Raw genomic sequence first — 14,125 nt, 5'->3', positions numbered from 1 at the left:
ATTTACCCCCCCCCCCCCCACACCCTGTTTTGAAAAAGAAAAGTGCCATCTTCAACCAAAAAAGGAGTATATTTTAATTTACCCCCTTTCTCCTATGCTTTCATGAAAAAAATCGTTTAATTACCCCCCCCTTTCTTGCTTTATTTTTTTCAGGGGTTTCCCCGTTTCCCCCAACCCCTTAAGGCGCCTGCTTTGTATTTAAATACCGCTTTTATGTACCGTTTTTCTAAAATATAGTGCAGAATAAAATAATAAAACACTCTGCAAAAAAATAGGAGCGCAAGGATAGAGAGCAGGCACCTTATAGCCCTTTAATTCTGATTTTTAAGATTAGATTTTGAAAAAAGTTTGCCTGCGGCGGAACTTTTTTACACAAAATTAATATTTTTATAAAATTTTCAAAAACATATATTTTCAACTTTAATTGGAAAAATTACAAATAAATGATGGCCGTTTAAACTATTTTACAATATTGAATACACTGCATTTAATCGAATTACTCAAGGATAAAGTGTAAATTAACTCCAGGAATGGAATAATTTGAAGAACAATATTTTAAGGACCAATATTTCTCCTTGATAATATTATTTCACAAATAGGTTGATGTCAAGTACTTGACAATCTATGTGATATTTCTATTTTGACAAGAATTGAAGAAGGACTAAACTAAATTTAAAATTCTCTCTACAGAACTCATGTACATCGCATGCACTCAATTATATAAGAAAAGCCAATGTTCACAACCAACCTAGGTAATCTTTAAGTTTGGAATATATCTTAAACGCCTCTGTATAAATTTTTAATTTGTCTAGGGCTACAGAAAATTAGTTTTTTTCATGGTAAACAAAAGGCCAAGGCGCTGCGACACTTAAAAATTGATGAGTAATTGTTACTGATGTCTGAATCTTTGTCTATTGTTAATTGTTGATATTTTAAATGTTGACTACTTTTAACTAAAAACTAATGATTGAAATACGAAAGGTCTAAGCCATGAGGTTGCATAGTATTTGAGTTTTAGGCAAATAATCAGTTTCTTTTATTGCAATGCAATTATAAGGGGAAAAATACAATCTTTATAGATAACTAATTTATACAGTTAAGCGTGAAATGAAGTTTGCGAATAAATTGTGCTAAGTTATTTTTTTCGCGTAAAAATCTATCAAAAGCAAAAATTTGCGCTTCCTTCCGCAAAAATTGATCAAATGATTTACGAATAGAAACCCTAGATGAAAACTTAAATGCTATATGAACACCCTTTCAGTAAAAACGTAAGATTTAAGATTTCCCTTACAATTTTTAGGCATTTGTGTCATATCGCGGCTTTTGATTGGCTGTTCAAATTCTGCAATCAACGTTCTGGTTGGTTAATTTTGATACACTTTCCAAGATACAACAAAAGATTAAATTAATCTTGTCGAGATTAAAAAAAAATTTAAAGTATTGATCTCTATATCCACCATTCTAAAGTTTTCAGCTCAGAACATACATTTTCCAATACATTTTAAAGAAATTTGATTTTTTTTTCATTTATTTCGCTAACTTTATTTTTCGTTTAAATATCAATAAATATTAATGATTTTATTTCAAATGTTTTTATACCTAGATTCCAAGGAAACAAACATTTTGTAATATCGCTAGTTCATCTCTTCTTTAGGCTCACTCTGTACACTACTGAAAACGATTTTTATAGAAATAAAATAATGTTACTAATTTTTGAATATATGTTTCTTTACATTTTATGCAATGTATTTACCCACTATATGAAGCCACAACAAAAAGCGATTTTCTTCTAACAAAATATTGGATTTCTCTCTGAGTAGTTACCCATAACTACAATTAGAGAAACATAGATAGAAAGATAGAAAGGTAGAAATGTAGAAAGATAGAAAGATAGAAAGATAGAAGGATAGAAAAATGAAAAACAGAAAGATAGAAAGATAGAAAAATGAAAAAAAGAAAGATAGATAGAAATATAGAAAGTAAGATAGATAGTTAGATAGATAGATTAATAGATAGCTATGAAAACAGGTAGGTTGTATGAGTGTATAGAGGTCAGGTGTATTGTAGCTGTGCAGGTCAGTTGTATTCCAGCTAGCCACAGGATCACAGTATAATACAGGTAGTATAGCCACTAGACTAAAAGAGACTGCCGACGTAATTTATATGAATTTACATTTATATCCTTGCGTTTTAATTGATACCTTTAAATTGCTGGTATTGTGTAATGAAAAGGACAAAACTAATCATTGCTCGAGAAATGAAAAACGAGGATATCTTTCTTATTGTGACTCGGGCAAATTACTTTTTTTTATTGGGGTAACACTTGAACAAGTTTAAGAACACAGGAAATAAAAAGAATTAATAATACAGGTAGTAAACTACTTACTGCCGGTACAAAATTGAACCACTGGGCGGTTGGCAGTTTAAATTCATCAAATTCGTTCCCTTGTTCATAATAATAATAATGTTAATAATTTCAATAATAAAGGTATAGTAGAATAGATTTAGTAAAATATGTAGAAGAAAAGGGTTAATAATACAGGTAGTAGAACAGGTTTAATAATAAAAGTAGCTGAATAGATTTTATAATTCAGGTACGTTAAATAGGTTTGTTAGAACAAGTAGTGGAATAGGTTTGATAATAAAGGTAGAAGAATAGGTTTAATTATACAGGTAGTAGAAGAGGTTTGATAATAAAGGTAGTAGAATAGGTTTAATAATACAGGTAGTAGAATAAGTTTAATAATAAAAGAAGTAGAATAGGTTTTTCTGTAAAGGGTATTCAAATAGTTTAAAAATAGATAAATTTAAAGATTTAAAGGGAGTGTTCGCGAAAAATGAAAGGGGGTATAGGCTTAATGCGATAAAAAGCGCTTTTGATCGCTACTAATCTTACTTCTATCTGTTGCGTCTATAAGGAGAAAATTGTTAATGACTTCTCATACCGAAGAACGTAGAGACCATACAAATTGAGAAAATTGCAACATACGACTTAGACCGTAAAAAAATCAATTTAATTTCAAACAAATTATTCAGATATTACCACCTATAGTCATCGATTATCTTTCGCCACATTTGTATATATTTGATTTTTCATAATATGTTTTAATTGTTATGATCTGAGAGTTACTTATAAAAACATTTATTCCTGTTTCCAGGATTTTTGGTAATGAAGACGACATTTTCATATTTTTCCAGGAATGTTCGAAAACAAGTTGTAAGCCAAATATTATTTTAAAAAACAAAATCCAAACTAGTATGAAATATCAAATAGATACAAATGTGGCGAAAGATAATCGATGACTATAGGTTGTAATATCGGAATGATTTGTTTGAAATTAAATTGATTTCTTACGGTCTAAGTCGTATGTTGCAATTTTCTAAATTTGTATGGAAGCCATGTATGAGACGTCTTTAACAATTTTCTCCTTATAGACGCAACAGATAGAAGTAGGATTAGTAGCGATCAAAAGCGCTTTTTTATCGCATTAAGCCTATACCCCCTTTCATTTTTCGCGAACACTCCCTTTAAAGAGAAAACTACATGATAGGAGTTCAGCAAGAGGTCAATATAAATGTTCCCTCTGAAAAAAAACCCTTAAAAAAAATGTTTTACCGAAAGTCTATTGTCCACGGCTGGTGCATCCGTCTGTTTATTTTAAAAGTATGTATAGCATGTATAGACAAGCAATGTTTTGATGGAGATAAATAAAACAAAAAAGCAATGCATTTGTTTGCAAGTATCGGGGCCTCATTGCACACTCTAAAGTCTGCCGGTCTCAATCGTAAATACATTTCATATTAAAATATATTTAGAGTGTCAAGTTTTGCAACAGGAATGGGGTCGGTAAATCAATTTGAGGAGGGAAACAGAAAATTCTGTAACAAATTCAGAACTCTAAATACAAATCCCGTACCTGAAAAGTTTCGAAAAAAAATATTTATGAATAGTTGGATATTCTGAAAATGTTTGATTTACACAGTCAAAACTGCAGCTAAAAAAAAAGGAATGAAAGTCTTCTTTTTATAAACTCTTTCAATTAGAAACGTCAAGAGAGAATTTGTAATTTTTATCTGTTAATTGGTATAACTCTAAACATGTTCCCGGGGCCCAGCTAGATTTAATAAATATGAGAAGTAATTGAACAAAGTTGATTAAATTGAACAACCTCTCTCAGCTCTTGATCTAGCACACAAGATAATCGCAGTTTGAATTGCATCCTGCGACCGACGGGTTTCCCGACGCTCTAGCACCCTCGTACGTGAAGCGATCCGAATGTTCAACCCGGCGGTTCTCGCTTTTTTCATGAAATCTAGTCTTTTTTAATTGAGCAAAGACGAGTTTCATTCCCCTTTGTTCTGGTTATGACTGTTTATTTCTTAAATCAATAAAATCGATTACTTTTTAGATCAGCTGGCCCTGTCTAGGATACAAGCTCCGAAAAAAGACGACATTACGAAGACGATAAAAAGACAAATAAAAACTAGCCAAAATGTCTTACTATAGGTATATCACAGGTAAGCAAGCATTCTTTCACTGTGCATATAATATTAACCATTTTAAGAAATTTTAAAACGATAATTTTCAAAATTCAACATCGATTATTCGAGCTAAAAGTACGAAAATCATCCAAAATAATCTTTTATATTTAGAAAATAGCGTTTTCTAATTTTTCCTTCAAAAACAGTAAAATGTTATTATAATGCGTTGTTGACTAAAATCGCTAACTTTCAAAAGCCATAAATAAGCACATCACACAAATTGGGGAGAGTTTCAAAAAGGACGCCAAAAAATGTTGAACGTTATTTTAGTTTTTACAAATTTCCAAATGTATTTCCTTTTTTTCACTAGAGATCAAAAGGAACACATTAAGATGCAATGAATATTGATGGATCATTTTTTATCACAAACTACACATTAACCCGTTTAAAACTTTAACTACATTAACATTTTAAAATATCTAGTATGCAATTCAGAGTTTTCTTTGATAACAAAGTTTCAAGATGAAAGCTTTACAAATAACAGAGATATAGTTAATATAACGTTTTCAATTATCGATAATGTTTATAGTAAATGAATTACTTTAATTTTATTTCGTTCAAAATTAAGAGATTTCTGTAAAGTGTGATAATTTGTATGCTTAGGTATTTACAAATCCTACCTGCCCCAGTTAAATAGAACCCTGCGTTCCTCATCAACTCCTAGGCACGTTCCAGAACTAGATACAGGTAATCAATTCCTGGGAGAGTTCCATAGATACATTTATGATTTCAGTATAGTTTTATTTACGTTCCTAAGAAAGATGCATATAAACAGAATTGATTGACTCATTCCTGAAATAGATACAAGTTAACTGTCTCTACACACGTTTCTGAAATAGATACAAGTAAACAATTCATAGGCACGTTCCTGACATAGATACAGGTAAACAGTTTCTCTAGGCAAATTTCTTAAATAGATACAAGTAAACAGTTCATAGGCACGCTCCTGACATAGATACAGGTAAACAGTTTCTCTAGGCACATTTCTGAAATAGATACAAGTAAACAATATATAGGCACGTTCCTGACATAGATACAGGTAAACAGTTTCTCTACGCACGTTTCTGAAATAGATACAAGTAAACAATTCATTGGCACGTTCCTGACATAGATACAGGTAAACAGTTTCTCTACGCACGTTTCTGAAATGAGTGCATGTATGGTGCATGTAAAGAGTTTCTAATCAGATTTCTGAGATAAATGCAGGTAAACAGTTACTAGGCCCGTTGGGAAACTAGATGTCGGTGAACAGTGAAATGATAGAATCAGTTAAGCGCATTCAAACCAATAAAGAATTAATTTAACCTGTTCAAAAGTTAGCACCTCAGGATTTTTAATATTAAATAAATATATAAAGTAATAAGAATGTTCATCCAATATTATTATTAGCCCGATATGCTCGATCCAGCAGTGTTCCCCCAACCTCCTTCTACTCCAACTCCTTCCTAACTTCAGCCCAACCTTTTAGGGCTAGAGCTGCCTCTGTTCCCCCCGCCCCAGCCTATACATATCAGAGGTGTAGTCCATACTATAAATCTGAGAACTCCTACGCCTCCGATCTAAGCTACTCCTCCTCCTCCTCCTCCTGCTCTACCAACTACTCCTACTCCAACTCAAAGCGCTACAATGATGACTCCCACTATACTGACTATGATGGAAAAGTAGGTTTTTTGTTCATTATGTTACTCTTTATTCAAAATTTAAATCATTGAAATTCTGTCAATTTCTTTCCTTTTTTCTGAGTAACCAGAACTGAATATACAGACACCAACTAAATAAAAAACCGAAAAATATTTATTGTTTTGCTCGACAACTTCTGTAGTTTTTTAACACCATATCTTCTTAAATATTAAGAAAATAGATGAATTATATACGTTTAATTTTTTATGATGTTTTTTAATGGCCACATGGGTAACATGAACTCCTTGCATGTAAAGTGTTAAAAATAATTAATTGATATTTGTTTAAAGAAAATGTTCCGAGATTTTTTTTTTTCTTTTTTCTTTCATTTAATGTATTATGCTTATCAATTTTAAATCTTCAATATTTGATTCTAACAATTCTGAATTTTAGTGTTTTAATTGCATATTTTGATGTTAGAAGACATTAGTTTGGTATTCCTGGATACAAATATAGATAATGAACTAAACATCTGCTCCGCGCGTTATTTTAATAGTGTCTGTCCTCTGTCCGCCATCTTGCATTCCGGACACAATTGTAAAATTTATTATTTGACAAACAAAGCATCTATAGAAATCTAAAAATTTACTTTAGCATGAAAACTCAAAATTTCAAAGACCCTCCGAGAATTTCCCAGATTCGTCTGTAAGAACAAAATATTGATTGAATTCAAGTTTCTCAGATTTAAGACACTTACTATCATTATATGATTAGAGAATTCAAATAATTTAAGAGAATTGTGGCTGAAAAGGAAGAACCAATTAAATTTTGATTTTACCCATCTCGGATTTCACAGATTGGGGATTTAGACAACTTTTTCAGCATTATTTTAATATGTCCGTTTGTTAAAAAGTAGTCAATTATATTTTTGCATTGCACCTTCATTAGATGGTCATTAGGTCTTTTCCAAGGGTGGGGGGGGGGGGGAAGATCCTTGTGCTTGCACCCAGAAAACTTAAAGAAAAAATTGTTTGCTGATAAAAAGAATTCAATTGCGGAACCTGTATGCACAAAAGCGATTTTAGGTTAACACTTAAGCAGATTTTTAAAATCGATTATCTTTTTTAAAGTTTCAAAGAAAATATTTTCTTGTGTTAAGGTGATAGATTATATGGGAAAACTGAACAAAGATGATGCCCTCCGGTCATATGTTAAGCAATCTAGGACTTCAAGGTAAAGGGATTGTAATGTCAAGCAATCTAGGACTTCAATAATAAAGGATTATTACGTTTTTGAAAAAATCAATAATATCAACTATCATATTTTCCCGGTAAACCTTATTTTCTAGTTACAAACTCAAATTTTATAATTTTGTATCTTTGCAAACTGATGGTGTAAACCTTTTATGTTTCAAACTTAGATTAACTAATGTAACAGATTTCATAGTTTGAAATAGCTAAGGTGTATAACATTGGGTTGCAAAGATAAAGGGATTGGAAAATCAGAATTTTTGTCATAGAAGCAATTCCTTTTACGAATTTTCCAAGTAGATATTTTTCCGTAAATAAAAAAAATATAAAATAATTAAATTAAAAATGTTATCTGATTTTGTTTATTATTAAATAAAGTAATCCTTAAAATTTACATTTTTTTTAAGTTGTACTATTATGTAATTATTTATGGTGAACGATTCCTTTTAAAGGAAAACTTGACAAAAGATACTGAATCAAAATATTAAATTTTTAAAAAATTGTTCAAAGTGTGGCTTCATCTTGTATTTCCTTAAAACCAAAAATCCAATCAAAGCTGGAAACTTATATGTTGGATACTCATAATCTCCATCGCATGATCTCGATATCCACTGTGACTCCTTTTAATTTGAGAATCCATAAAAAAATATACATTTACCATATGTTTATTTTAGTTATTCCTTCTCTGAGCAAGAGAATTGTTTAAAATGAAAAAAGAGAGAAATGGTCAAAAATTACTTTTTACTACGTAAAATGAAATATGTTTTTTAATTTTTTAATTTTTGAGCAAATATAACTAATTTTAGTATTAAGCAAACATTTTATTTTTGTGTGTTTGTCGGATTTCTAAACTTTTAACTTCTGAGAGGTGTAAGAGGGGAAGTTTACCTTAAATTTGCTGAAAAAATTAAATATATGAAGTTTTTTTCAGTGAGACATTTAACTATTTATAATATATTTTTTTTTCTTCAAAAATGGAAATTAGAAATTCCATTTACCAAAAGACGAAATTAAATTACTTTGTCAAGGACGTGTGAACCGACTTCAGTTTTGCCATTTTCCTCCTCTGGGAGAACTAAACGGATTCAAATATTTAGAGAAATATTTAATTTTCTTTGTTTGTTAGATTTCTAGACTTTTGATTTTCTCATGGACAGGATGCACAGTGCACTTCACCTTTCTAATTTGCAGAAAAAAAACAAGTGTAGAAGTTTTTTAGCTTGAGATTTTTGTTCACAAAAATGCAAATTACACGTTCTGCTAAGAAAAACAAAGATCTTATATTATCAATTTTTGTCTAAAGCTTGTTGGGTAAAATATTAAACTGTTGACTGCACTCGTATTGTCTTCTTCTAAGGTTAGGTTACAACATTTAATGAGCTAAAAATGTATGCTTAGTTATTTTGAGAAACCGAGGTCAGACACAGTTTTCCTTTAACAGTAAAGTACTTTAGTATTGCACTTTCTAGTTTCTACAGCTATTTATAAACATGACAAAATAGGGGTGAATTTAGTGCTGAGGAATGATAAAAACGAAACAATATGTTATGTATGGAATTACGTTTTAAAAATATAAAAAGTGAATTTTGGTGACTTTAAAGAAATTCTATTTCAAAAATGGCATAATCAAAAACAACTAATAAGTGTTAAGTGCACACAAATGATAATATATAGGCTAGGAGGCCAAATAAATGGAAGGCCATCTATCAAGGGGTGTGGATAAGGAAAGGTGGGAATATGATAGCTGTAGATCTTTCAAGGAATAATTTCATTTTTGATAACTTTATTTTTGAGTAAACTATTAAATACCTCTAAATAGATTTTAGCACCTCTTGGTGACCTCATTATAACCCACTCCAGCAAAAAACTTGCAAACTTAGATATTTAAGTGCAAAATATCTGTACACTTATTTTAGAATAATAAATCTAGACAGTGCAATCTCTCCTTATCGAAAACGATAACAATATCTTTGAGTTCACGGACTGGTCAAATCAGAAAAATGTCTACTGACTCCTGAGCTGAAAATCTTAAAGTTTCGATTTTCTCATTTGGGGTCAATACATTTGTGTAGATTTTGGGGTCAATACATTTGTGTAGATTTTGGGGTCAATACATTTGTGTAGATTTTGGGGTCAATAAATTTGTGTAGATTTTGATTAAAGAAATTAGAAAAAAAAGAAAATATAAAGAAACAAAAGAGAAAATTATTTCTTAACAAAAATATTTGTATCTACAAATCTACAAAACCCAATGAAACTTGGGTAACAATGCTGGGTTTCAATGTAATTAAGTTTTGCAAGCAATACACGATGATTTCATTCTTCCTAAAAACGCAGTACACTTTTTACGCAAACAAATATATGGAGGTTCCACATGTATTTTCCTTTGATAAATATATTCTACTCACGTGTTGTAATAATATTGCTATTTTAATTCTAAATGAGAAAACTTTTGGACCATAATGAAAAGATAAAATGTGCGTACCAACCAATCAAAGAAAAAAGCTGCACAGAACTTTATCATTTTGAACAAATTAAAACAATTTTATTTAAAGATGCAAAGCGCCCAAAATTGCTTACAAAAGCGAACCGAGTTTATGTCAGACTTAAATTGATGCATTCAATGATTTCTTTTTAAACTGACAAAATATAATCATATCAAGATTTTCTTTGTCCGAATCTAATTCTACGGAAATTCGGAAACTGTGAAGCAGGAATAGAATTAAATATTGACGAAAAACCCGCGATTTAAAAAATTCGGGAAAATACGGCTTGGGTCTAAGCTGTCGTTGGACTTTATTTACGGCTTGAGCTTTCGGATTAAAGCTGCATCTTATTTTCCACAGAGTTCACGGAGTGGAATTCAAAAAACTGGTTTAATATTCTATTTGGCGAATTTTCATGGTAGGAATTTCCCAGTTTTTATTAGAACAAGACGCAACATTGAGCCTTATTCTCCACTAAAACCAATCAAGGTCGGTTTTATTTTCATTGGGCCTAAATTCTTAAGTTGATCCGAAGATCTTGCAGCTGTCAATCACGTGACACAAGCTGTCGTCAGAGTTGGGTCGAAGATTGGGTCTTAAAGTTGTGTTTAAGGAATTACGGCTCAAGCCGAAGTTTTTAAATCGCGGGCTCTGATGTTTCTAATAATGAAAATCCTCAAATCTCGAGTACAATTAAAAAAAACAAAAATCAAGATGAATTCTAAATTATTTTTTCCCATGTTTCATTAGATACTAATAGATTATAAAAAAGAGCGTATCCCCGTGTTTTAAATTGTTTTAAAATTACCAAGGTTAATAGTTACAGAAAAGAAACACACACTTAATAAAAGTCAAAACGACTGAACAGATTATTTAATGGCAACGCGCTCTAAAAGCCTATTGTAAAAAAGTGTTATTAACCTTTATTTCTAAAAGGGCGTCCAGTGATTACTACCGAGATACAGATCATAGAGTTGGTTTCTCTTCTAAATACAACTATTACGATGCAGGTGACAATAATTAGGGTGGGACAATTTGACACTTTTTCGATAAAAATATTCAGTTTTTTCAGCACGTGGCTTAAAATCACAAAAATCTGTTAAAACTTAACAAGTTCAGGCAAGAAACGGACTTAATTGTTGAAATTTTGCTAGAGTCCTAGAAAACCTTTTTTTTGGCCTGAAATCAAACAATTTCAAAAAAACAACAACTGAGCATTGTTCAGTGGCTGGAGGCGCAATTCTTTAGAAACCCATATCGACATGTTTCGAAAAAAATAAAAAAAATCGACCTTCTTAGTGCATGGTGATTTTTAAAAACGCTTGCGCTAACCCATTTTTTTTAAATCGGAAAATTTTTTATAAAAGTTGTTTTGTAAATTTAAATGAACAATTTTTGCTGCGTGCTGGTAATTTTTGTGTAAAAGTGACTGTTCAGAACTCAAGGCAAGGATTCAGAGGCAGAATAATAATATTCTTTCATCAAATGTACTACGGTAGCTAAAGCTAGTAGCTTTAAGTTGTAAATGTCTAAAAATAAACCTGAATATTTCGATATTTTGAGTATAAGGGTTTTTCTATGAGGGGGTCCGCAAGGGACAACCCCCCCCCCCCCGTCCTTTCGTATTTTTACAGTAAAACTTGTGTTCATTTAGGAAAGCATGATGCTGATTATCTGTACAAGAGTACTGGAGATGTTCTAGGATCCTGGAAGCATTATAATCTATCCGGACAAACCCTAAATGAGAGAAACAACCGTGCAAAGAGCCCATTGGTCACCAGGGAGCTAGATAGGTAAAAAAGGAAAATTAAATGTAGAATATGGACAAGATCAGAAACTGATCTGATTATTTTTCTAATTCCTCAAAAATGTAGTCCGAAATCCGATCAATGGGGGCCCCAATCTTTCTTTTTTCCTAACTTAAAAAATATTTGTCTGATGCTGGTAAAATTTTCTGATTTTGTCTAAAAGTGTCCTTGCTTTAGACTTGTGCAACAGCCGCCTGAGTCTTGAGGCATATTGTCTGAATGCATACATTTTACCTGAATAAAATTGATTTGCCCGGATAGCGGAAATCTGTAATTTCTAGTTTGTTGGGAAGCAGATTTTACAAACTTGAAGAGAAATTTTGGATTTTTTTCAAAATTGTCAATTTAAGACCCTTCTCCCTCTCATCCCCCCCCCCCTCTTTGAGCTTTAATTGTCATTATAATCTATAAACTTCTGAACTACCCTCCATGTCAATTATTGAACCGTTTCTTCTGAATCTTAGAAATAAATCTAAGATTGATTTTCTATTTCCTTTCTTTTTTTCTATCTGAGATATATCTCCTGCTTTGCTGCTGACCCTCTGATATATTGATACTATTGTATTTTTCTTGGCTTTCATTTAGTTGACATCACATAAAGATTAAGTGCAGGTACTTTAAAACAACATTTGAAAAAACAAACTAAAAATAACTGAAATTTTTCCACAAACGAATAGTCAACAACAATATTAACCCTATCCCTGCTGGGGTACTTCAAAACCAGGATATGCTGGGGGGGTCAATTTGACCCCCCCCCCCTCTAAATCCCATGTTTTATGTCCAAATATGACAAATGATACATAATTAGAAAGCTCATGTGCTCTACTTTTAGAATCTGTAGGTGGATCAAAACAAAGATTTAATTTGTTACTGGCAAAAGCAGTCATTCAGGCAGTGTGCCTGAGGACTCAGGCAGTTAGTATTAAAGCCCGGTTTTAGGCCTAAAGGGAGGGCTTTGGGTATGTAAGAAAAGTCAGAAAATTTCAAGAGCCTCAGACCAATACTTTTTGAGTTATGTAAAAAAACTACAGGGGGGTCCAAATTGACCCCCCCCCAGCAAGAATAGGGTTAAGGAATTCACTATATACTTAATGAACTAATTTTTCAAAATTCATATAAATAACTCAGTAACATTTTATTTGTTAAAATTATAATAGTACTGAGATCAGGAACTACAGTATGAAGTATTGATATTGATATCCAATGTGGGCACTTAAAATGTTAGGATCAATCTATTGATCCATCAATCCTTGTAGGGTATGAAAACCACAAGATATCGAAATAAATTAGTTTAAGTTCTGCATAAGATAGACATCATGCTTGAATCCGTGAGTTACTTTAAGCTCGTTTTCTAGGTACTATGAGACCAAAAAGAGGAGCGATTACATCGGAGATATTAGTTCTGGTCCAGCCAAAGATTTCAGATTCTACTCCTACAGACGGGTTCCATACTTCGGGGGATCTGACGGATACCAGTACGTGAATAAGTATCTTCAATACCTTGATGCTGTTAATATCAAATATTAAGTAAAAAAAACATGGTTAAAGGGACTCTTAACGATATTTCAAGTGACTCTCCATTTTATAGATTGACATGTCAGATTTACAACGGCACCCTTACAAGCGGTTCCGATCAAGAAATAAAACAATTTTCTCATGAGGTTTCTCAATAAACACTTTTCAAGCTAGAACAACGACGGCATTTTCCAATATATTGATTAGAGATAAAGTTTAAAAGAGTTTAATGGAGGGTTATTTGAAATTACAACGTAAGTCGCTTTCATCACGTCTTAGAGAAAGTTCCATGATTTGATACGCATGGTTTTTTTTTCATTTTGGCATAAGTTTTATTTGTTGTCTTCGACCTGCATGCAATTAATCACTGATTTTTTTGTGCTGCATGCACCCAACATGTGGTAAAATATTTTGTATTACCAAAGTTTTCATCGGAGAGTATTGTATTTTATTGCAGGGTTTGTTTGTTTTAAATTTATTTTTGTTTGTTTTTGAATGTTTCTGAATGACCCCTTACAGTAGATGTTTCTAGATATATGAAACAAAAGCCTAGGAAAGCCTAACAAGACTTCCCCTGGTGGAGGAAACCGGAATTAGGACGAATGCACCTGATAAATGACGACTTAACGACGCGGCAACGGATTATTAAGCATGGTCAAGTACCTTATTGATCTTGTGTTGTATCTGTTCACATCCTGTGGTACGATAACACACAAAAGAGAACTAATGATCATGATAATATTTCTTCAATCTTGAAAATTTATTCTCAACTGCCATTAATTAATAAGGATTCCATTCATGTTGGATGAGATTTGACATTTTGGTTTGATTTTACATCTAAAATCAGTTAAAAATAATAGTAGAGCAGTTTTTGTTGCTTTTCGTAAACCTAACTGTGCTACTT

At 31.7% G+C, this 14,125-nt stretch overlaps 1 protein-coding gene across 2 annotated transcripts; it reads left to right on the top strand.

Annotated features, from left to right (window-relative positions):
* The first annotated feature begins 2,040 nt into the window (after positions 1–2,040).
* On the top strand, positions 2,041–13,939 carry LOC111702976 (uncharacterized). Of its 2 annotated transcripts, XM_023474807.1 has the most exons (9): positions 2,041–2,119; positions 4,410–4,518; positions 5,146–5,229; positions 5,932–6,203; positions 7,322–7,395; positions 10,835–10,908; positions 11,553–11,691; positions 13,062–13,181; positions 13,754–13,939. In XM_023474807.1, the coding sequence occupies exons 2-9, from the start codon at positions 4,494–4,496 to the stop codon at positions 13,782–13,784; spliced, it is 819 nt and encodes a 272-aa protein (XP_023330575.1). In that variant the 5' UTR covers positions 2,041–2,119; positions 4,410–4,493; the 3' UTR covers positions 13,785–13,939. The 2 variants fall into 2 exon arrangements, with proteins under 2 accessions (XP_023330575.1, XP_023330574.1); XM_023474806.1 differs by lacking the exon at positions 13,754–13,939 and having other exon boundaries at positions 13,062–13,243.
* Positions 13,940–14,125: the final 186 nt, after the last annotated feature.

This window comes from Eurytemora carolleeae, unplaced genomic scaffold (genome assembly GCF_000591075.1).
Source record: "Eurytemora carolleeae unplaced genomic scaffold, Eaff_2.0 scaffold474, whole genome shotgun sequence".
Lineage (NCBI taxonomy): Eukaryota > Metazoa > Arthropoda > Copepoda > Calanoida > Temoridae > Eurytemora > Eurytemora carolleeae.
Note: the sequence above shows the minus strand (reverse complement) of the source record. Positions and strands in the feature narration are given on the sequence as shown.